The sequence below is a fragment of the Camelus dromedarius genome, chromosome 34 (genome assembly GCF_036321535.1).
Source record: "Camelus dromedarius isolate mCamDro1 chromosome 34, mCamDro1.pat, whole genome shotgun sequence".
Lineage (NCBI taxonomy): Eukaryota > Metazoa > Chordata > Mammalia > Artiodactyla > Camelidae > Camelus > Camelus dromedarius.
The window spans coordinates 16,677,975-16,701,154 of NC_087469.1; the positions used below are offsets into that span (position 1 = coordinate 16,677,975).

The 23,180-nt window shown below is 51.5% G+C and overlaps 1 protein-coding gene across 2 annotated transcripts in view; it reads left to right on the forward strand.

Annotated features, from left to right (window-relative positions):
- FLI1 (Fli-1 proto-oncogene, ETS transcription factor) overlaps positions 1-23,180 on the forward strand; it is a 109,812-nt gene that overhangs the window by 68,536 nt on the left and 18,096 nt on the right. For both annotated transcript variants that reach the window (XM_031443389.2, XM_031443390.2), the window contains exons 3-5: positions 383-537; positions 4,587-4,790; positions 12,742-12,807. In XM_031443389.2, the coding sequence (XP_031299249.2) occupies positions 383-537; positions 4,587-4,790; positions 12,742-12,807 (425 nt within the window). The remainder of the gene's footprint in view (positions 1-382; positions 538-4,586; positions 4,791-12,741; positions 12,808-23,180) is intronic.

A 23,180-nucleotide genomic window follows, 5' to 3' on the forward strand; every position in this document is an offset into this window, starting at 1 on the left:
GCACCTGCCAGGCTAACCATTGCATGGCGTGACAAGTCCTAGGACCACGTTAGAAACAGGGTGCCGTGGGGGCGAGGCAAGGGCAGCAACGCCGGACTCAGAGGTCCAGACTCCAGTCTGAGGGCAGCCAGGGGCTGCCAAAAAGTTTTTCAGTACCGTAATTACAGGATTGGGATGGGAATTGAAGAAAACCCTGGTGGCAGCGTGGACAGAAATCAGGCCGCGTCAGCAGCGTCTGCGTCATCGTTACACCGAGCGGGGCCGGGCGCTGGCTCCGCGGACGTGGCGCGATTGGCTGGGGCGAGCGGCCCCGTGCCGCGCCGCGGCCGTGGTGGCAGTGGCACTGATGACTTCCTCTGGACTTTGTCTTTTCTCGCTCCAGGGAGTCTCCGGTGGACTGCAGTGTTAGCAAATGCGGCAAGCTCGTGGGCGGAGGCGAGTCCAACACCATGAGCTACAACAGCTACATGGACGAGAAGAACGGCCCCCCTCCCCCCAATATGACCACCAACGAGAGGAGGGTCATCGTCCCCGCAGGTACTTTGGGAACCAGGCGGCTGCCTGCCTTCCACGTCCTCACTCTTCTGGGCTAGTAGTCCCAGTGGGCGTCTCCACCTCCACCCGGTACCCTGTGCTCAGTGGAAATGCTTACTTGGGAAAGCGATGCCTCCCTCCTCCTTCCCTGGTCCCCTTCCAAGACAGCCTCCCCCATGTCACCAGACCCCGACGTGCAGCGTCCAGTGGCCCCGCCCCCAAACAGTGTCACCTCAGAGAGTCTGTCCTGAGTGCCCAGCAGCACACACGGGGTGTGCCCAGCAAAGAGAGGAAAGGCCAGGCCCTCTGAACCCAAAAGGAATCCCGGGAACACCCAGGCGTGCCCACCCTTGCTTTTAAGGAGACGGGTGGCTCAGAGGCTGTCATGTCCACCTGGCAAGCACTGCCTGGCATCTGCAGGGTCCCACCTTTCCAAAATTACAGCCAGCGCTTATGGTTTCAAAATAGAAATAACTATATTTAACAAAAGGAGCGCCTTCACATGTGTGCAGCAAGTTATGTCATTCTGTAAAAATAACCTATTTTTCCTAGGAATCGGCACTGTTGGTTACAGAAAATAAAATCATTGTTCAGGCCTTCAGTGCGTTGGCCGGACATCCTGCCTCGGCCAGCGAGCTCAGCCGCCTGGTCCAAAAGGGAGTCAAATCTACAACGTGTAGGGTCCGTGCCAGGTAGAAGGAGCGAGAATGTCCAAATCTCAGGCAAAGTAAATTCCAGGGCAGGAGTGAGACCTAATCTCACCAAAACAAGTTTCCCAAAAGGCCAAACCCCTTCCATTTGGAGACGTGCCGACGCAGTTGTGTCTGAGGGCAGAGGACTAGATGTGTCTTCGAGGTAGTCCAAAGGGGGTTGCGAGTCGGTCAGGAAGGCGTGGTTTTATAACGGTCTCTCCTCCTAGGCTCTGGGCATTTATTTTCCATGGGAAGTGGTGTGTCACCATCTCCTGGGACAGACAGCCCGGTGCATGCCTCCTGGGCCAGATTCTAGGTGGCGGGGGCAGGCACGCATGAGGCAGGAGAGGGCCGGGCTGACAGGAACTCCTGCACCCTCCGGGGCTTGAAAACTGCTCCTAAAGCGTTTTCAGTTTCCTTGTTTGGCAAGCATGTGACCTGACAGGCAGAGGAGGAATGGGTCCACGGGCTGAGGGCCTTCCTGGTGCCGGGCACCGGGTAAACGGCCTCGTCCCAAGACGCTGTTTCTGTGGTGTCACGTCCGACCCCCCTTCCTCAAGACCCCCACCACAAGTGTTTAGCTCAGGTGCGTCAGCCAGGGCCAGGAAAAGCCCGCCCTCTCCCCTCTCGCGGAGAGAAGGTGGGCAGTGACGGCAGACCAGAGCTGGCCTGCAGGGATCCTTCTGCACCCCCGACAGCAGAGCCGAACCTCTCCAGGCCTCGGCTCACTCAGTATCAAACCCCCCGCTTCAGCCCTGCTTCTCCAAACAGTGGCAGCCTGGGAGGGAAATCTTGAGGACGGAAGAGTCAGGAGGCCAGAGGCGGTCTCTGAACCAACTGTGGACACCATCTGACTTCCTTAGTCCCTCCAGGGAGGGGATACAGAAGTGGGGAGAGTGACCAGACTGCTTGGTTGACCCTTCAACTCTGAAATGCTTTCAAAAGAAATAGCAAAATGGGGAGCTTCCGTGGGCCACGGTGACCCCAGCCGTAGTGATGAGAAGAGCCTGATTTCCTACCAGAGGGGTTTCAAAGCACTTCATGTAATGAATTCACTAGCTGGGGATTCACTTCATTATTTTACCTCTGGCTAGATCTTTAGGCATCATCCTCACACATTTTGGCCTCCTCCAGGTCAGCCTCCTGGACAAAAGAGAAAGTCTCATTTGGGCAAGTCCACAAATTAAGGCAGTGAAACGTTGGTGGAACAACCAATTGAATTTATGGTGGGATTTTAAGACAAGTATAAATGAAGGCCCTAGTTAATCCCCAGTTCCAAGTTCAGATGGGAAGACACCAGGACTAAATCATCCAGGAGCTGCATTTGGAAGAGTTTAGCGTGATCCAGAGAGGAAGATTTATCATTCATTGTGCTGTAAAGGGAGAGAAATAATATTGTGACAGAGCCCAAAGCAAGGGAGGAAATAATAAAATAAATAACATATACAGTATAAATTTGAATTTGAGGCTGCAGATACTCAAAGTGAGGAATTAGGAGAAACAAAGGAGAGCTGATGAAATAGTACGCCTCATAATCCAAGTTCCCCGAGGACATGTTTCTTTAGAATTCTGAGATGCTGCAAAATTATTTCCATCTACCAATGGTCCGTGCCTAACTGTTTCTGGAGAGTGAAAGAGTAAAACAAAGCAAGAAATTTATCTGAGAGAGAGAGATGCAGACTCGGACATTGACGCCCTAGGAGTAGCTGGGCCTTCTGGCGTGATGGCAGAGGACCTCTCCTGTGCGCTAAGGTGGGAAGGCGAGACCGGCAGCAAAGAGGAGGCTGGGGGGTCGGGGACCCTCAGCTAAGTGCAGTCCTGGGAGGACTGGAAGCCCAGCTCAGACTGGGACTGAAGTTTGAGTGGGGTCTTAACCTTTCCCAACTCCACTACCCATCTGCAAAATGAAGATAAAAGCCCTTTTGCCGGATTTTCTTGATGAGTGGAAAAGGGGACACGTGTAGGACACGTGCAATGCCTAGTAGGCATTCAAAATCCGGGCTGTTACGGGTTCCCGGGCCCTGGGTCACTGGTTGACGGTGGCAGCAGCCTGGGACCTGCGGCCCCAGGTCCTCCTCTTCTAACCCCAGCTCTCTGCCCGCTCCTCCACCTCCAGCAGCAATTCAGCAACTGCCCCACGCGTGGGTGGTGCCCCAGCCCCACTCTAGGGTGGGGAGGAGACCACAGAACCTTGCTCTTTTGCCACGGCCACTCTGGACCATTCAAACCTCTCCCATTTTCGCTGAGAGCCTTCACAGCCCCTTAGAATGTGAGGGTGAGGTGACAGAGGTAGCACAGGTATTCCTCCCAAGAAAGCAGGCTAATAACGCCAGCCCAGTAGAAGCTGGGGGCTGTCAAGTCTCCTTCCTCCTCCCGGAAGCCTTCTGTGATTCCAGATTCACACTAACCCCTCCGCCTGGGAGTCCTCCATCTGCCACCACAAACACCTGTCGCTTAATTACACGCTTTCCTGCCTAAGCGCTTCGTGTGGACGGGATAGACCCGTGTAACTTTCTCCCATGATGCATGTATTTGACTGATTATTGGATCCACTAATTGGGTGCCAAGGAAAGAGATGGCTTCCAGGTTGTGACACGTGATAAGATTTAAGGGCTCCACCTACTGTGGCACCTACTAGACTCACCAGCAGCACTCCAGGTACACCAGCTCCCCTCACACACACACCCCCCTGGCTTGGGAGGAGTCTTGGGGGTCCTAAGGGGAGATGGCCTCAGCCCTTCCATTACTTACTTGGGACCTAAAACATTTCCTCCCTCTGACACCATTCTCATCTTTGGGATTTAAATATCCTGAAACCATTCGGGAGATGTTCTTAAAGAAATGTCAACACAGCCGTCCCCAAAGGGAGAAAACCCAGGTTGGGTTTAAGTTAAAGATTAACACCTCTGGATTTCCGACTGCACAGATGGAATTGTGGTCCAAGTGTCCACATGTGTGTTCTTTCCTGCAGCCATCTGAGAGGCAGGTGTTCTTTCATGCAGTCATTGATGTTCTGAAGATACAGATGGTTTCCCTTTCCAGAGACATTGGTTCCCGGGTCTAGGGGACCCAGAGCGCTAAGTTGTTCAGGCAGCTCCAGATGCGCTGGGGCCAGGTGGGAGCTCTGGGAGGACCATGTGGGAGGGGACCACTTTCCCACTGAAGGAGAGAGGAGGAGCAAGGGAAGGGGAAGGGAGGGGAGAAAGGTAGAGGTGGAGGGAGAGAAAGAGGGAGGAGACCCAGAGTCAGAGAGATGGAGAGGGACAGAGACAGAGACACACAGAGAGGCCACCCAGGCAGTCTGAAGGGGGAGGCCCTGCCTCCTGCAGCCCTGCTGACTAACATCTGTGTCCTCCGTAGACCCCACGCTGTGGACGCAGGAGCACGTGCGGCAGTGGCTGGAGTGGGCCATCAAGGAGTACGGCTTGATGGAGATCGACACGTCTTTCTTCCAGAACATGGACGGCAAGGAACTGTGTAAAATGAACAAGGAGGATTTCCTCCGAGCCACCTCCCTCTACAACACGGAAGTGCTATTGTCACACCTCAGCTACCTCAGGGAAAGTAAGTGCCTGGTCCCCTCCATTTCTGGGCAGCAGAACACTCCCAGGGGCTGCGGCCCAAGTCCCCGGGGCTGGGAACCGACTCTGCAAGGCCAGCCAGGATGAGGAACCACCCCAGGGTTGGGCGGACGCGGCAGGAGCCACAGGCACGTCTGGGTGTGAAGTTGCCGAGGTCACACTGGCTCCCAGACACCCAGTGAGGGGGCTGACGCAGTCCTGCCGGGTCAAGGGGAGGAAAACAAGGAATGGAGGAAAAGTCGGGCACTGTGGCCCCGCGGGGTCTGCCAGAGGCCAGTGACACTCTTCCCAAGAGAACCCCTTTCCAGAAACCACTCAGCTCTGAATTATAAATAGATGGACGCCCTGGCCAGTATTTTCTTGAGCAATGATTTATTCCCTGCAGTAAACGCTTGATTCATGGATTTAAGGTTTTAGAATTTTACACATTCACTACCTCTTCTTCTTGGGGCCGCTCTAGCACCCTCTAACCCAGCCTTACCGCTGTTCCCTACACACCGTCCCTGGATAAGCAGGGACAGTAGCAGCAGGTGCTCCACGCAGGTTGGGGTCTGTTGGAAGCTTTCTCCGGGCACAGTCAGAAGGAAGGGAGTTTTAGGAAGGGAGAGTTTATGAAAGAAAGTGCACAGTTGTCCAAAGGATTTATCCAACACAAGGTTTCTCTAGCACCACGCCCCATCAATTTGATATGAATCTCACTTGATATGAAATGTACACAGAGATAGGAACAGAATTTGGATAAACTGCCAGTCACCTCAGCCTTAACCCTTCACCAGAAATTCAGGTGCTAGATCAACGATCCCAAGTTCTGAAGGATCGTTCTGCGGCCAGAAAAGATGGTACTAACACGGGGGAGGAGAAGGTGCAGAAAAACAGATGCGGACTCATTCTAGAAGGGGCTTTCTAACTGTCAGCTCTGTCCAGAGAGCAGCTGGCAGCTCCAGAGCACAGGGCTCGCTGTCAGTGGCCAAGGCTGCTCGGAATCTTGTCGGACTTCAGCTTTCAAGGGAAGGAGGGTGATGGCTGTTAATCCCCTTTAAAGCTGACATCCTTGGGCAGTGCCTACAGGCTGCTCTCCCGGGTCTCCTGGGCTGCGGGTTGGTTCATTCATTAGTTCAGTGGGTCCTCGCTCACCCTTTCTGTCATCGTCTTGCAACAGCTCGCTCTGGGGGGTGGGGGCAACACATACTGGCCGTAAAAATCAAAAATTTTTAAAAAAATGCCTTCGGAAGTTTCCACTGGTGCCTCGGGGCTCCTCGGTCCCCTGTCCGAGGCATCTGGTGACCAGCGGGAGAGTGTGGGTGATGCAGTGTATGTTAACACCAGAGCAATTACCTCATGTCTGAGTCTTGCTGCAACATGAGGTCAGCCGAAGAAATGGCAGTTTCAAAAAAGGGGGCAATTTTCCACCCAGTTTTTCTGAACTTCAGAGAATTAGCATTTTTCTGACAATCTGTATTTCTCAGTCTTTAAGTATTTATAGAATTTTTTTAAAAGGATCTTTGCACGGAGTCCCGCTGCGGCGCTAGCTGGGCAGGGCAGGGGGTGGAAGTGGGCGCACAGAAGCCGGACGTGAGGAGGAGAGACCAGCAGAGCCAACACCCCGGCCGGTCCTGCCTTCCTGCTCCTCCTGGTGTCCTGTGGCGGGAGGTCCAGGAACCGCCGGTGCCTTTTCTTCCTTTGTGGAAGGGGAGATGGACAGCAGTACAGACAGCGTGCTCGGAACACTTAAAGGGCCCAACTATCTTGGGCATCATGGCGACGCCCTTGATGGGGGAATGTTCGGGCACATTCCAGGTTGACGTGGGGGGAGCCCACTCCCTCCAGGTGACCCCAGACCCTACTTTCTGTCTGGTCCATAAACGACCCAAGTCCACACTAGGACTTCCTTTCACAGGAGAGGACCCTTCACGGCCCCTGAAACAAGACCGACACCCGCTCAGAAGGCCCAGGAATTGCATAAGGAGGCCGTGGGTAACCTTGGAGGAGGCTTTCCATTGGAGGAGAGCAGATAAAGAGCAAAGGAGGGAGCAGGCCGGGAAGAAGCGGGGGCCGGAGACTCTGGTTTGGGGGTCTAGGTAGCAGGGCAAGAGGAAGTGTGAGTTGCTGCTGCTTTCCTTCTTTCTTTTTAAGATTTGTAGACGTTAAGGAAGCTGCCCCAAAGCAGTAAAAATATGAAGTTTCCAGAAAGGAGCTTATTAGTAGTGGAGCAAATTTCCAGAGTTGAGAGTAGAGGAACAAAGCACACGTCTGACACCATGTCGAGGAAACAGCGAACGATTGAGGGGTCTGTGTACTGATGTCAAACCATGTCTGCCTGCAAAGCAAAAATTAAAATACTTACATTAAGTTTAAAAAAAAAAAACCTGGCCCCAGCATAGTATGGTAATAGTCTAGAAGCCGTTTGAGAAACTTAGACTTAAAATGATCTGCTATCATGGAAAAAATTTTGATTCATGCTTCTTTCTAACTGATGTCCACCTTCAGTTGCAGCACCTGGGACCCCTGGCGGTAGGTCCGGTGCCTGGGGGCCGACTGCTCTCAGGCCTGCCGGGAGCCCCCCTGGTGCCCACCAGCAGGCCCTCAAACAGTGTGTTGTTTGTCCAGACTCACTTCCAGCGGATATTTGTGCTGAGGCAGAGAGGCCGGTGCTCTGGGGAGAGGCTGGGACAGCTGAGCTGAGACAGAGAGAAGGGTGCTCATTCCTCGTGCTTTGTCATCTGTCCTTTGGTGGAGGAGGGGGTGGGGTTCAAGCATTTCCACTCTGGCAAGCGGTGGAAGGGAAATAGCAGAGCTCCTGGACACAGACGGGGAAGCACAGTAGGGCTGGGAGAGTCAGCAGAAGAGAACTGGAGCCCTTCTAACTTGGCTGGAAGCCGGGAGACTCCAAGTCAGTTGCCCTCTCCGAAGTGTCTGAGCTTTCTGGACTCTAGCAGAAAAAAGGACCTGGTAGGATTAAGAAGCTCTGGCATCAAATTTACACTTCCAGTTGTCTGGGAGGGGAGCCCTCCTTTTAAATTTTCAATACCAAATTTCAAATTAAAAATGTATTGTCCAGGGTGGAGAAGAAATAGCAATGTCCTGAGCCCCCTCTCTACCCTGTCTGGCTTCAGGGGTTTACCTGGCCTGCCTGGGGGCACTGGATGTCCATACCGTGGCTTGTCAGCTGGCCCAGACGGAGTGCTGTCCCTATACCGTCCCCCCGAAATGTCATCCACACTTGAAATGCCAGGGCAGTGAGGCCTAGGTCTGGGGAGATGCCCACAGTTCTTGGGATCATCCTGGAGTCTCCTGGGGCCACCAGGGCTCAGGTGTCATTCACTCTACAGGGACAGGATGCCCCCTTGTGGACACCAAGGACAACTGTTTATCAATCCCCATTTTAAAGCCAAAATAAACTGAGGCCTGGACTGTTTCAGAAATTGATCCAAAGGCACACAGACCGTGAAGAGCAGCCTGGTATCTAAGACTCAGGCCTCTTAGCACGGCCTCAGGCTCTGATCTCCAAAGGCCAGGCCGCACAGAGAGCACGAGCTAACCTGGGCCACACTTGTCTACCCTGCTTTGGAATTAGCCCCACTCCCCTTGGGGCTCCCACAGTGAGGTTTGGGCCACGTTCCCCACGGCATCTTCTGTTTTTGTTTGCACCAAGAGATAAATGCTTTCCAAAAACTTTCCTGGGGCTTCCTGGAATGAGGCCGATTAAGCCAAACCTATCACCGTGCCCACCCTGCCCCCTTCTCTTCCGCGGGGCGCCCCTCACTCGGGGCCCGATGGGCGGCCCCATCCGTATCTCTCGCGGCACACCCCGTTTGGCAGAGGTCATATTTACAGTCTCGGGGCTGCGGGAAATGAGATTGGGTGTCACAAGGCAAGATTGGGACGGACCTCAGAGGAAGTGGGAGAGCTGCCCCCCAGCCGGCAGTTCAGACTCAGGGCCGCTGGGGGGAGTTCGGGGTTTCTGGGAGCCCAGAAGTCCTGGGCTGGGCAGCCAGAGGCAGAAGGAACAGGGGTCTTTTTTTCACTTTATGGGATGTTGTGTTCTGTCTGTCTGTCTGGGTCTGACCTGTGAAAAATACTAAGAAACTGTTTTTAAATAGTGGCAGCCCTAGGGAATGAAATATACTGTGTGACAGGGGGACCACAGCGAAGGTATCTATCTTAATTCCCATTTTTAATTTAAACTTAATGGGAAACACATTTTGCGTTTTGTGGCATTCCCACCAGCCGCCTCAGATGTTCGGGCAAAGGTGATGGGTCCAGACGATTAAGCTGGTGAAGTATTACCCCTTCCAGGCCGGGTCTGAGCCACAAAGGAGAACAAAAGGCCAGATTTCCCTGGACTCCCCAGTCAGTCAGGCCTGTTGTTTAGAGCACGGAGCCCCTTCCCTCCTCCCTCCCGCCCGCACCCTCCAGCCAGGCCACTGACGGCAGCGGCAGCGCAGAGGGAAGGGAGTCTGGCTTCAATGGGCCGGCTGCGCAGGCGGGCAAATTCTCCACGAGGCGGGAGACAAAGGCCCAGGCGCTCAGTCGGCGTTGTCTCGGGCTGCAGGTGCCCCAGATGAGGACCAGGTCCGCCGAGGGGATGTGGAGCAGAAGAAAGCCCGATTGTTGGGCCCCTCCCCACACCTGCAAGGCTTCGCTCTGTTCATATCCATCCTCTTTCAGATCCCAAGTACCGTACCAGCGACGGGCAGACTCAACAATGGAAGATGATTTTGTCCTTTTGCTTTCGCTTTGGGAAGCCCACCCCATTCTCGGCGGCAGCTACTCTGTGCCGCTCAGGGTCCCCAGTACACGGACAGGCATAGGTGCCCACATGCACTCACACGTACGTAAACAGAAAAGGAGCCCCGTGTTTTAATTGCGGTATAGCGGAGAGAGAGATGCAGAAATCACAAGTGCACAGTCAAGGAATCATCACATGACTCATACCAGCACCCCCAGGTCAAGGGGGAGACCAGAAGCCCCCATGTACCCCCTCTCCATCACTGCCCCTTCCTCCCCAAAGGTAGCCACTGTCCTGATTTCCAGCACCATAGGTAGGTGTTGTCTGTTCCTTCCATTTAGCCTGGAGCCACAGGGTGTGCTGGGCTGAGAGCAGGTTTCGTAGACAGACCAGAATGGGCAGCCTGCCTCCTGGGCTTTCTGGCTGTGTGATCTTAGGGAAATTACTTGACCTCTCTGAATGTCAATTTCCTCATCTGTGTAAGGAGTGAGAAGATAGATAGTAAGCACGTGGCACACAACGAGCATCCCCAGAGTGTTGGCGTCTCTCCTTCCGTCGCAGCCTGCTTCCCCTGACAAGGTGGCATTCACCCCACGGGGAAGGAGCCTCAAAGCGTGAGAGAGAAGTCCAAAGCCACCAGGCGAGAGGCCAGGATCCAGGGAGACCTGCCGGCATGGGAGCAGATTCCTTTAAGGAAAGAGCGTGCAGTGCCCCTCCCTGCAGCCTGAGGAACTGGTTAAATAAAAATGGGAGGAGAGAAGGGAATGCTGGTCCCTCGGGAGGGAGGTCAGACGCCCTGAACCAGCCCCTCCACAGGCAAGGCAGCCTCTCCTTCTAGGAGTGAAACTTGAACCAAGAACAGTCTTCAGGGCAAAATCCTTCTCCTAGGTTACCATGAAATATGTATTTCATGCGGGCTTTGCAGAGGTCAAACGACCCTTTCTCTTGCCTTTCTGGGAGTTTCCTGTGGGATTCACATGTGCCCAAAGAAGAACGTTCACCGAGGGAGAAATACAATAAATGCAGTTTATCTGAGCTCCGTGCTCTCCACTGCATCTGCGCTAATGACTCAGGCAGCTTGATCCTCTGAGACCACCATTTTTCTTTATTTGCTCCAGCCGTGAGGTTTCAGCCGGAGGGGACGGCGGGCACCGAGAGGCAGACGTTCTTGGTCTAACCCCTGAGACTGTTTTCCCTTCCCTTGGAACGTTTGGTTCCATTTCTTAACCTCCTTCCAGCCACGGAGGATTATTTCTTATTGCAGCGGAACCCATTCATAACTCTCATTCCAGAGGACAGACGAATGCCCAGCAAGCTCTTTATGAAGAGTTTATTGTGTGTCATTGTGGTGTCTGTGGGGGAAGCGATGTAAAAATAGCAATGATAATGCCTCGCACGTATTGAACACTCGTCACGAGCCGAGGTCTGTTCCGGGCAGCTGTATGTGTCACTGCATTCGGTCCTAACGACCGCCGTACTGGGCAGGTGCTGCTAGTAGCCCCTTTTGTACGTGAGGAGCCTCCAGCTTAGAGAGAGTGGGTAAACTGATGGCGGTCAGAAAGCCAGTCGATGGTAAGAGGCAGGTCTCCTTCTAAAGTCTCGTTTGCATAACAAGTTAGATTAAATGAGGTGGTCCCAGCCTTACTCTGTCCTCCATAGTTTTGCGTCTGCAATAACCAAACACATCTGGTTCTTGGCCCTTCCATGCACATGACTGTCTCGTTTCTAAAAGCGTAGTTGCACTTCCACACTTTGGCACAGAGCTGTCTCAGTATCGCCACCACCCCTGCATTTTTTTTTTTGGTCTGGAACTGTTTCAGAGCTGGAAGGAATAGTCACCCAAGCCTGAAGTCAGAGGTTCTAGGCAGTTGGATGATGCTTCCAAAATTCTTTCTTCGTCGTCTGGCCTGGAAGGGCACACGGTTTCTCTGAGGCACACAACCAAACGCCCACAGCTGGGTGAGGCAGCCTCTCTGGTCCAGCGTCCCTTCCATGACTTGAGACTAAAAATAGGAGCATCTGACAGCCCGTTCCCTGCTCCAAGCCCTGGCACCCAAATCCCTAAGTCCGTCCATTCGGTCACAGGGAGCAGAGAAAGGATTGTTTAGAAAGACTTTTTAGCCTCCAACACCCATGTCAAGCTGACTGCATCCTTTGTAAAAGCAGATCGCAGCCTTCTTGATAGCACGTCCAAGTTTCCCCAGGAGAACCCCAAAAAGGATCACAAAAATGCCTACATTTTCCAAAATAAAACTCCCGAATTTGCTCAAAACAAAGGAATGTGTCTAGTTTTAGGAAAGAAGGGAGGATTTTTTACCTGCAGCAACAACCAAAAAAAAAAAAAAAACCCCCAGAAAACGCGTACTACCAGACGGGTCTTGCATTAACGTTCAGCTTTAGACGGTTGTGTATCAACCTCTGCGACGACAGAAAATTCAATGTTTTATGCCCCGTGTCGAGTTGTATTTTCTTGGATATGTGTAAAGGGATGCAAAAGTTACTCTGGGGAGGACTGTCACCCTCACGCCCTTCCCAGCTTCCAGTTCCTCCCCCCAGCCGTGAACATCCAAGCACCTCACCCACCTGTAAACCCAAAGGACATCGCAGCAGGAAGGATCAGGGTTAGTTTTTCCTCCAGGGTGTGGCAGGCTACAAGATGCAGACCAAATCTGGCCACCGCTGGCCCCTGGACAACACAGAACAAAAACCAAAAGGAATGTACAACAGAGACCATATTTACCCACAAAGATATTTACTATCTGTTCTTTATAAAAAGTTTGCTAACTCCCCTTCTAGTTCAACTCCTTCATTTATCCGATGACAAAATCAAGGTCCAGACACATAAAGTCACTCACCCACGGTTACAGAGGGAGCCGGACGCAGGACCAGGGCGTGGTCCCCAGCCCCATGCACCTGCCATGACGTTGTGTGGGCCCCGAAAACTCCAGAACCTCAAACATGGCTGCTGGGAGGGCATTCTGTCCGAACTTCCTTGCACCCTAACTCTAGGAAGTGACTACGGTCCTGCATGATTGGCCCCCAAAATGAGTGGCATTAGCTTTTTTTTTTTCTCTCCAGGAGTCAGCTGTCCCTGCAACCTTCTCCCCATCTCCTCCCCGCCCCACTCCCTTCTCATCCCACCTCGTCCTCTTGATCTCAGAAGAGTGGCTTGGTCATAACCTGATGCCTTTGCTTCATCTTTCAGGTTCACTGTTAGCCTATAACACAACCTCCCACACGGACCCGTCCTCGCGACTGAACGTCAAGGAAGGTGAGTCTCTTCTCTCCGGCACGTAGAACTGCCCTCCGGGCCAGCCCGGCACCGTCCCCGGTGCTGAGAGCGGGCGGGGGACCTCAGGAGTGTGCCTCCACTCTCTTGTTCCACTCAGCCTTCCTGGAAGCCTGCGTGGACAAGGGGACCCCCTCTTGTGCGTCTAGCTGCGAAAACGCGACAGGGTTTTTAAATATCTTGTCATAATATTGTAAAGATATGACTTGAGGTTATTACTCTGGGAAAGAAAGCGTGTGGCTCCTGGAAGGAAATGGATACCGCCCACTTTCAAAGCTGAAAGGTGCAGGTTTTCTCTGTTGAAGGGAAGGAAATGAAGATTTCAGGGATTCTCGTGATGGCACATTTTCATTGGGTTTTGTTTCGTTTTGTTTTTGTAAGAAATTGTAGCGACTCCAGTTCCTTTTTAAAGTGGTGATTTGGGGATTTGGTCTAGTCGGTTTGGTTTGTTGGAGAGAGAAAGAAAACTGTCTCAGCAAACGGATTTTGCCGGTGAGGATTTTAGCGAACGTCACAGTAGCATTTCTCCGCATCTTTATTTATGAAACAACATTGTGGAGATTTCCTGCTCCGGACACTGTTAGAGTCTAGGCGTTTAAACAAGTGAGTGACTCGTGGTACCTGGTTTAAGGGAGAAAAAAATGTGAGTGAAGCAAAATCTGCCCTAGGCAAAAGAAAAATTCCATGGAGCGGGGCATTTTGAGTGGGGGCTTGAAGAATGAATAGGAGTGTGGCAGGCACCCTCTCTTCCTCGGCTCTGCCTCCTTCGGTACCTTTTCTTTAATGCACACCTGCCATATAGAATGCAGGAAAGCAGAAGTTTTTCAGTATTGGGTGCGTGGAGTTAGCACAGCATAATATTTCAGAGAAACATGGAGCTCTTCTAAGAAAAGAACCTTAGAGGCCATTTGATTCAAAAATCGTCACGGATTCTAGAGGAAACACAGAGCCAGTGAGCCTGGGTGTCTTGGCCAAGGTCACACTATGATCATCAGATGATGACCAGACTATGCCGTGGAAGAAATCTTTGACATAATGAATCTGCTTTTAGTTTCATGCTTTTCTGTGGCTTCCTTCCCCCTACCCGACTCTGGGCCAGTTCCTGTTTGTGTTACTGTTTTCCTTTCAAAATCAGAGTTATTGGCTTTTTCCATAAAAAACCCTGAAGTCGCATTGACTCATCCCACAATCCAAACCACATTTTATTAGGTGACCCGCTTACCATTATGTTGCAAACATGTGTAAGAGAGAAAAAGTGTTACAGTGACAGGCACGTTAGGCTGGAAGTTGGAGCACCTTTGGTTTACACTGGGGAAATCTCTTCAAGCCCTGAACCTCAGTTTCCTGTCAAATAAAGGGGCTGAACTAAACTGGTAAGTGTCATGCCTAAAAAAAAAAGTCACACCCTGACTGTTGAGCTCTTGGCTTCTAAAGAAGAGCTTCGGGGCCCCTGTGCTCTAATCTGGTTACTTACTGAGCCTCGTTGCATTTGCAGTAAGAATCCATGTCTTGGAAGGAAGGAAGAGGGGTAGGGAGGAGGAGGCAGAGAGGAAAGGAGGAAGGAGGCAGGTGGGCGGCCCCTGCAAGTCCCTCCAGCTCTGCAGGATGAGGCCTGCCAACGCCAGAGTGAACCAGTGAGGCTCTGGGGCAGAGCCAATGAGAGAGAATCTGATACTGGACTTAAAATACGATGTTCATTGTCTGGGTTGAGCTGTGCAGATAAAGGACTCATTCCTCCCCAGGGGGCCTCGCTTTCAGCCTCTCCCCTACCTGTGCTGCGGCTCTCGCTCCCCTCGGTCCTTCTGTCTGCGGGGCGCCTTTGTCACCACCGCCAGCTCTTTCGGGCCTTTGCAGGAGCTGCTCCCACGTGCTCTGGGCCGCAGCCCCTCTTCTGAAATGAATGAACAGCAGTAAGCAGGCCAACGCCCGTCCAGCCCTCAGTCAGACGGTGCAGGCCGTTTATCTCCCAGCATCAGCCCAGGCCTCTAAGAACCCTGAAGCCTGTGTTCTGCAGGTGCATCCTTTGTCCCCAGTAACGCTTGCCACTTGAGCTGCCTTGCTTCTTGGCCGCCTCCCCCGTGCTGAGGTGGTCTGGATCTGTCTAAAGGGCCCATCCATCCCACAAAGCAAAGTACATTAGCAAGACAAAGCTCTCCTTTTCCCCCTCCTCCCCACTCCTCTGTCTCTGCCTTTCTCTAATAGCCATCTTTAGTTCTTCAGATATTAAATGGAAAAATAAAGGGACAACGTCATGCAACCTTAGCTCCATCTTGTTTGAATAAGGCACACACACAGCCCCAAACAAACCCAGAGTCCATCGAGAGCACCGTGCAGGCGTGTGCGTGTGTGTGTGCGTGTGTGTGCGCGTGCCTGTGTTTCACAAAGGGCAGGTGCTCGCATCAAGCACAAAGGGGAGAAGTCGAGGTCTGTGTATGTTTCTTCATGCATTTATGAAATGAAAATACCTCTTTACTTTCAAATGGCATAATCACCCTTCCAGCTTGTCTCCTGAAAACGATTGCACTGTCTAAGGGTTATTTGCGCCCAGGAAGGAAGGAAGACTAGATTTTGAAAGTTCATTTATAACAGTCTTTAAGCTTCTTTAAATTAAATATTCTGTGGCCACAGATTGGACCCAACCAGAACCATTGTGCTCTCTCTACCTGTTAGCGAGGCCAATGCACTTAAGAAAATAAATTAGGGTGGACGCGATTGTTACCTGTTTGCGATTGCAGTGACAGCTGTCATCTGTATGGGATTCTGCAACATCTCAGACACTTTTCACCCGCTTTGCCTCTGTTTTTGAGCCTGGCAGCATCCGTGGGAGGTTGATTGAAGTACCTCCATTTTGCAGACAGAGAAAGTGAGATTCAGGACCATTCAGAGGTTCATTGGGGCAGAGCCAGGATTCAAACCCAGGTTGCAGGATTCAAAATCCCGTGCTTCAGATAGTTTCCCGACAAACACAGCCTTTCCCTTCTAACTGGCTTCTCATGAAAACAACCTTGCCTAAATATAGTGTGGGCAGAGATTTGAATTTTTCCCATTATTTTTCTCTGCCCCTGCAATTTTCTCATTGTCATCTCCATCCGCATCCCTGCACTATTCTCTCTCCAGAGATGAATTCATACATGACCCCTGCTTGGCAATACCCCCTAGTCCTCACTGCACAGAGAATGAGCTGGAGAACTTTTTAAAATACTGATGTCATATGAAAAGTATCATATGACTTCACTCACAGGAGGTGCTTGTAGTAGGCAGATTCATGGAGACACGAAAAGTGGAATGGGGATTGCCAGGGGCTGGAAGGAGGGAAGAATGGGAAGTTATTATTTAATGGACACAGAATTTCAATTTGGAAAGACGAAAGAGTTCTGATGGTGACAGTTGCACAATGTGAATATTGTTAATGCCACAGAAAGTTGGTCAAAATGGTAAATTCTACACAATGTATGTTTTACCACGGTGAAAAGGCAAAAGTACATGAAAAGATGCTCAATGCCGCTAGTTATTAGAGAAATGCAATCAAAACCCCAATGAGGTATCATCTCACACCAGTCAGAGTGGCCTTCATCAAAAAGTGTACAAACAATACATTCTGGAGAGGGTGCGGAGAAAAGGGAACCCCTTCCGTGCTGTCGCTGAGAATGTAAGTTGGCGCAGCCATTGCGGAAAACAGTATGGAGGTTCCTTAAAAAACTAAAAATAGACTTACCCACAATCCCACTCCTGGGCATGTATCCAAGAAGACAAAAACACTAATTCTAAAAGATGCATGCACCCCAGTGTTTATAGCAGCACTATTTACAACAGCCAAGACGTGGAAACAGCCTAAGTTCCCATCAGTAGACAGTTGGGTTAAGAAGATGTGCCATGTATACACACACACAGGATGGAGTATTACTCAGCCAAAAGAAATAATGAAATATTGCCGTTTCCAGCAACATGGATGGACCTAGAGATGATCATACTAAGTGAAATAAGTCAGACAGAGAAAGACAAATATTATATGATGTCACTTATATGTGGAATCTAAAAAAAACAATGCAAATGAATCTATATACAAAACAGAAACAGACTCACAGAGAAAACACACTTCTGGTTACCAAGGGGGAAAGGGGGAGCGGAGAGGGATAAATTAGAAGTTCAGGATTAACAGATAGAAACTACTATACATAAAACAGAGAAGCAACAAGGATTTACTGTATGGCGCAGGAACAATATCCAACATCTTGTAATAACCTACAACGGAAAATAATCTGAAAATTATATATACATATAACATGTAATTATCAATGTATATATAACTGAAACTGAAAGTTTTTTCAGTTATAGATACAACTGGAAAAAAAACTGCAAAAGTAAACACAAGAAAATGTTTTAAAATACTGCCAACACGACCAGTTGATTCAGAATCTCTAGGCGTGACACGCGGTCTGGGGGATTTTTTTAAAGCTTTCCAGGTAACTCTTAAACCTGCAGCGCAGGCTGAGCAGTGCAGTCGTACAATAAAGACACAAACCAGAAGGGAACAGGGATGCCCATCTCAGAGACAGCTAGGTGTTCTCGGAGACACGCTGGGCCGTTTAACTTGACCTTTCCTGGCCCCAAATCGACCTAGAAAAGAAAGAGCAGGACCTCCGGGTGTACTAACGAAGGAGTCGGTTGAATTGAGCACGTGATTGTTCCTTCTTCTCCATCCTTGTATTGATAATGTTGTAACTATTACTGATTTTGACAGCTTTATGTTAGTACATCACTCCACCGCTCAGAAACCCCTTTCTTACACGTCCCCATGACGTGTGTCTAAAAAGTAGATGCAGAACTGGGACGGGGGCTGGGAACTTGATTTTATCGGGAGGACACTGAGGTTCTAGAAGTTACATGGCCAGTCCAAGAACAAAGGAGTCTTGGGGCCAGGACCGCGGATTCTCTCAACCTCGCGCTCCGACCGCCACACCCGGGGGCAAGAGTGTCCACACTGGACACGGGTCAGGCTCCGGCGCGCGTCCGGGCAGCCCTGCCCCGGCCCTCCCCGCGCGCCCAGGCGGGCGAGCAGCAGGCTCGCCTTCCGAGCTGCTCTGCGCCCTGAGCCCTCACTTCCTTAGCTCCTCGTGCTGGATCTGTGTGAATACCTCCGACTCTCCCCGAGTCAGAGGAGACTGAGCTCCTTGTTTATTAACTCCTGGAACTCATGAGCCAGCCGGGCCCTGCAGCCGGGAAGCCTTTCAGGACCCGCGGTGGAACGTCCTCCACGCGGCCGGCCGGCGGCCCGCGGAGCCCCCCGGCCTGCAGGTGCCCGGGCTGACGGATAAACAGCCTGTCCGCCTGCGCGCTAAGCGTGGGAGCGAGGGGTGGGGGGGAACCACCTGTCCGCGTCCTGCGTCGTGAAATGCCTAACGGGTGCTGAAGGGCATGCTAACGCGAACCCTGCTTCTCTCAAGGAGATTTCCAGATGGCGGGGCCCCTGCGTGGAGCAGCCGCGTTGTTTCAGCAGCCCCTCCGGGTCGGCATTTGACGCCGGTAATCTCATTTGCGCCTCTCCCCATCGCCAGGAGCCGGCGAGGCGGGCATCCTGCCTACCATTCTGTAGTTCATGGAAGCAAGGCACACAGAGGCAACGGGGCTCATCGGAAACCCCCCGGGCCTCGGGGTAGAGCAGGACCCAGACACAGGCCTGAGCTGTTCTTTCCTCCCTCCAAGCTGTTTCTCACCTCATTGTCTCAACATACTCAGTTCAAGCGTCTGACAGCATAAACATTCTTTAATTAATGCTCTCAGTTTACCCAAGGCAGGCGTTCGTCTCGTATTTCAGCATCGTTGCGTACTGATTCAAAACTCAGGCTCTGGACTCAAAGAGGCCGTGCGACCTTGGTCCGGTCACTTACTTTTTTCTGCTTCAGTTTTCTCACGTATAAAACGAGGATAATCTGAGTGTCCCTTTGGGGGTGACATCCTGCTCCTAAGCCATTTACCGTGGTGTCTGCCACACCGGGAAGGACTCAGTGTGTTAGCCCCATGAATTACAGTGTAATTAGCAGTAATATCACAGAATTATTAGAATATTTTTGAGGGTTTGCCACATGCTGACCCTGTGCCAAGGGCTGTGAAGGATGCCATCCTGTATCCTGCGACCTGCTAACACCAGAGATGAGACAGCCAAGTTCTTACAATCTTATTAGGGAGATATACCTGTGGAGCTATCAAGGAATAGTATGAAACTGCATATAATCAAATAGAAAAATGTGTGCTACGTACAAGAAGTTCCCTGCAAGTAATGAAGAGATGACAAATCATTCAGTGCTGAAGTGGACCATCCTCCAAACCTTTCAGGGGACAGAGTCGAGATGGGAGGCAAGAGATGGCATGAGTCCCCCCGAGACCACACTGGGAGTCAAGAGCTTCACCCAGAACCGTAGGCAGGACTCAGGCGCTCCTCCACCCCGTTCATCCTTCTTTTTGTTTATTAAGAATCCACTCCATCAGGGAAACTAGGCTGAGCCTCAAAAAGATGGTGCCCAACCAGCTGCCCTGTAAGGGGGTGTAGAAATGCGGACCAGTCCGTGATTCAGCACCGTGTTGGGTGTAGCCGGTGTATCATCCCATCTCGCTACATCCCCCTGCATTCTCATCCTCTAGGGGGAGCCCTTTATGACTTAATGTTGGGTTCCTGGTGAGAGAGGGGACGCCCCTGGAAATGCCCAGCATGTCGGTGCTGGAAATGGACCCTGACCAAAGGGAAGGTGGGCACCAAAGACCCCCTCAGCACGTCTGGATCTGTCCTGCGTAGGGGCTGCTCGTGCTCAGGCTGGGTTTTGGGGAAGGGACTCAGTGAGCTCCTGCGGGTGTGCCCGAGTGTGCCCTGTGGGCCCCAGTGTGGGACGCAAGCATGAGCAGGGAGCCTTGGGTGGGACTCTTGGGGGCTTATAAGAAACCAAAGGAAAGGAGCCCAGAGCCAGGGATTTGCTTCGGGATTTGGGGAGAGGGGAGGGAGTAGGGGGAGGAGACCTGAAATGAGGCGGGCCCTGAGTTCATGCTCGGTAAAGCCTCAGGGCCCTCCGCGGGCAGTAGACTTTTCTCTCTGCTTTTCCACATCTCCAAAATTTTCTATGATTTAAAAGATGCCCAAGAAGTTTTGTTCTGGTGGAGAAAATGCAGACGAGGGCAGAATATTGATTCCTGTGCCCCGAGTGTGTCGCACCGAGCAAGGGTGGCGGATTTCAGGGCTCGGCACAGGAGGTGGGGGCGGGCTTCGGGCAGCATCCTGAGTGAGGGCCACTTTTGGGGAGCGCACGGCAGGGGAGCTGTGCCGGTCGGTCTGGAACACGTGTGCGTGAAGGAAAAGGCCTGTAATGCTGTGAGGTAATGCCTGTTATTTTTAGGGAGTAAATAACATCTCTCACATAGCAGGTTACGCGGCTCCGCGGGCCCTGTCTGTGTTAGCGGACGTGCACTTAAAATGTGAGGGTATTGAGGCCTCACGGGGGGCCTGCTAAGAAGTTTGTCATTTTATGTTTTTCCTTTATGATGAAATGCCTCTAATCCATTTTTAGCAAAAGCAGGGATGATCTCTGAGTGTGTGTGTGTGTCTGTGTATGTGTGAGTGTGCACTGTTTCTGTGTCCAAAGGCAAGATTTATGATTATTGAACAGACAGTAGCTTGCTCTCTCCGTTTTTTTTTTTTTATTATTATTATTGTTTTCCTTTGAAATTCCAGAGTTAATGTTTTGTCTGCTTTCGAGCTGACCTTCTTTGGAGAGCTGAGTGTGCGTGTGTGTGTGTGTTCACCAGAGAGAGACTGAGAGAGAGAGGAAGAGAGAGAGAGAAAGAGAGAGAGAGAGAGAGGTCTGGAAACAAAGAATCTTTGTCTGTAAGCTGTAGCAGGCAGGAAACCCCAATCCCGAGGGAATTTAGCCAGCCAGCCCTGTCCTGGAGTCAGACTCCAGCTCTCTGAATTCAATTTGACAGCTTGTCTGGGACACTTTCTAAGTAACCATTATCCTTCCTTTCTCTGAGTAAAAGAACTGTTATTTTGTGCCGTGGGTGTGCTGTGTGCACCGTTATCACCTGTGTGGGTTCCACAGTGACTAGGACACGCTTTCTCTAAATTGTTGGAAATGCTTAGCCTGTTTCCTAAGACAAGTGTAAATTTGTTCCAGGATAACAGCTTTCAGCGTTGCCCCGTGGCCGCGTTAGAGGCGGGTAGAGAGGGGTCTCATTGGGGTAGTTCGTTTAGTTCCACTTAAGGCATAAATCCCCTTCTTTGAAAGAGCTCTTCTGTCTCAGGAATCATTCAAGTTGTGTTCATTCTATTCTTTTAAAGACTTTTTTTGGAAATGTGTGCAAAGATCTCTTCCCATGATCATTCCCCCTCAGTTTCTGTGTTTGATGGATGAATCGATGACTTGTAAAGAAGTACACCGCCACAGGCCTGTCCCACCTGGGGAGAGAATTCCGAGGTCGGTGCCTGTCACCTGCCAGACCCTGGGGTTGGGGGGGGCAGCCAGGCACAACTGGGGTGACCACCCGGAGTACAGCAGGCATCTCTCTGTCCTGTCTCCTCTGCCACTGACATCAGTTGACTTTGCTACCACTGCCTGAGGGTTTGTGAGGCAAAGCCCACCCTCTCCTGAGTGTGCATATTTGCAGGCCGTCCGGGTCCAGCTGTGCAGAATGACCAGGAGCACTATCCAGCACGGCCCAGGTCACTTTGGGGTCTGGGGTCTGACAGCTTGGCCGACAGCACGGTGTTGCCCATTTAGGTTCTGACCAAAATAATGTGTCCTTCAGATGTGAATGGATTCCTCTCCAGACTCTTTCCAAACAGAATTTTGAATGTCTCCTCATTCTTTGCCTGGCATCCCTTCCCTGGCTGTCTCAGCCCCACCCCAACCGCATCCTAGGAGCCAACTCACTTCCCACAGCCCAGCTCAGTGGACGTCTCCTCCGCCACCCCTTACCCCGGTGCTTCGCTTGAACCTGCTGTTCCCAGGGTAGCATCTGACGGAGCCTATCCTAATGGCCGTTGGTCTTGCAAAACTTGAAGCATCTTGGAGGTGGGGATGGAGACTTAGAAAAGGCCACTGGATGGATGATGGATGCATGATGGATGGAGCATGGATGGAGGGTGGATGGAGGACTGATGGAGAAAAAGTATAGACAAAGTGCCTTAAGCTACTCCTCACAAGCTTACTGTGACACTCACCCTTCGTGATGTTTCTAAGTCTGAGGGTGACAATGTGGCCTCGTCCACTGCGGGGAAGGGAGCTGTACTCGCCTTTTCCTCTCTACTTGCCATCAAGTTCCCCTTCACCTGACCCCAAGGTGATTCCTCGGAGGCTGTGATCAGTCCCATCCAGGAGTAGAGGGAAGAGCTTGCCGAGGACAGATCTCAGGCACAAGACGAGGTCTCCACTGCACCCTTTTGCCCCATTTTTTTTATCAGCTTAGACTACCCTCGGGGCCCCTGCAGATCTGGGTCCTCTTGCTGTGTGTGCCCATGCATTTTGGGACAGTCATACTGCAGGGAAAAGTTAACTCCCGCTCACTTCCGCCCTCCTTCTCTTACCTTCCTTACCCCCCCCCATAATGATAACAGCTCCCATTGACTGAGGGCTTACTCTGTGCCAAGAACGTTCCTGTTCACTTCACCTGTGCACTTCACTGACAACCTCATGTCGTTGGTACGACTGCGTTCCCATTTTGCCTATGAGAAGGCACAGATAGGTTAAGCCCAGATCACCAAGACAGTAGGAAGCAGAGCAGAGTCAGTCACCGCAGCCCCCGCCCCATTCCACCCGCCCCTCCACGGAGAAGCCCACTTCTCCCAGGGAGCTGAGGTCATCCAGTTGTTAACACGATACCAGGAGATTCACTGATTTCTGCTTGGTCCAAAAAACAAACTCAGGAGTCTCACTCGGTGTGCTCAGCACTCGCGTTTTGAGCAGCACGTTAGGCGGCTTCCCAGCTGTTCTTTCCACTGTCGTGCTGTGTGATTCAGGCGGCGCTGCGCAGCTGTGTGCTTAACATTACATTTTTTAAAAATAAAGGAAAAAAAGAAGAGATTTAGGGAGGGAAATGCTATGTTGAGCAACACCCTGTTGATCAATAAGGACTGCGATAAACAATTACAAAAACAAGGTGGACATCAGTGTGATAAATCTAGTTGTGGTATTTCCTAAAATGACAACAGGTGAGCAATGCCTTGCCTCGAGAAGTTTCTCGAGAAGGAGAAGGAAGGGTATCAGTATCACCTGGACTATTTTAAAGGCACGTGCCAGGCGGCTGCGGCCCCCCGACCCCACACCCCTTCCCCGTTCATACGTGCCCTTGGCGGGCGGAGTTGGAGCAGGGTG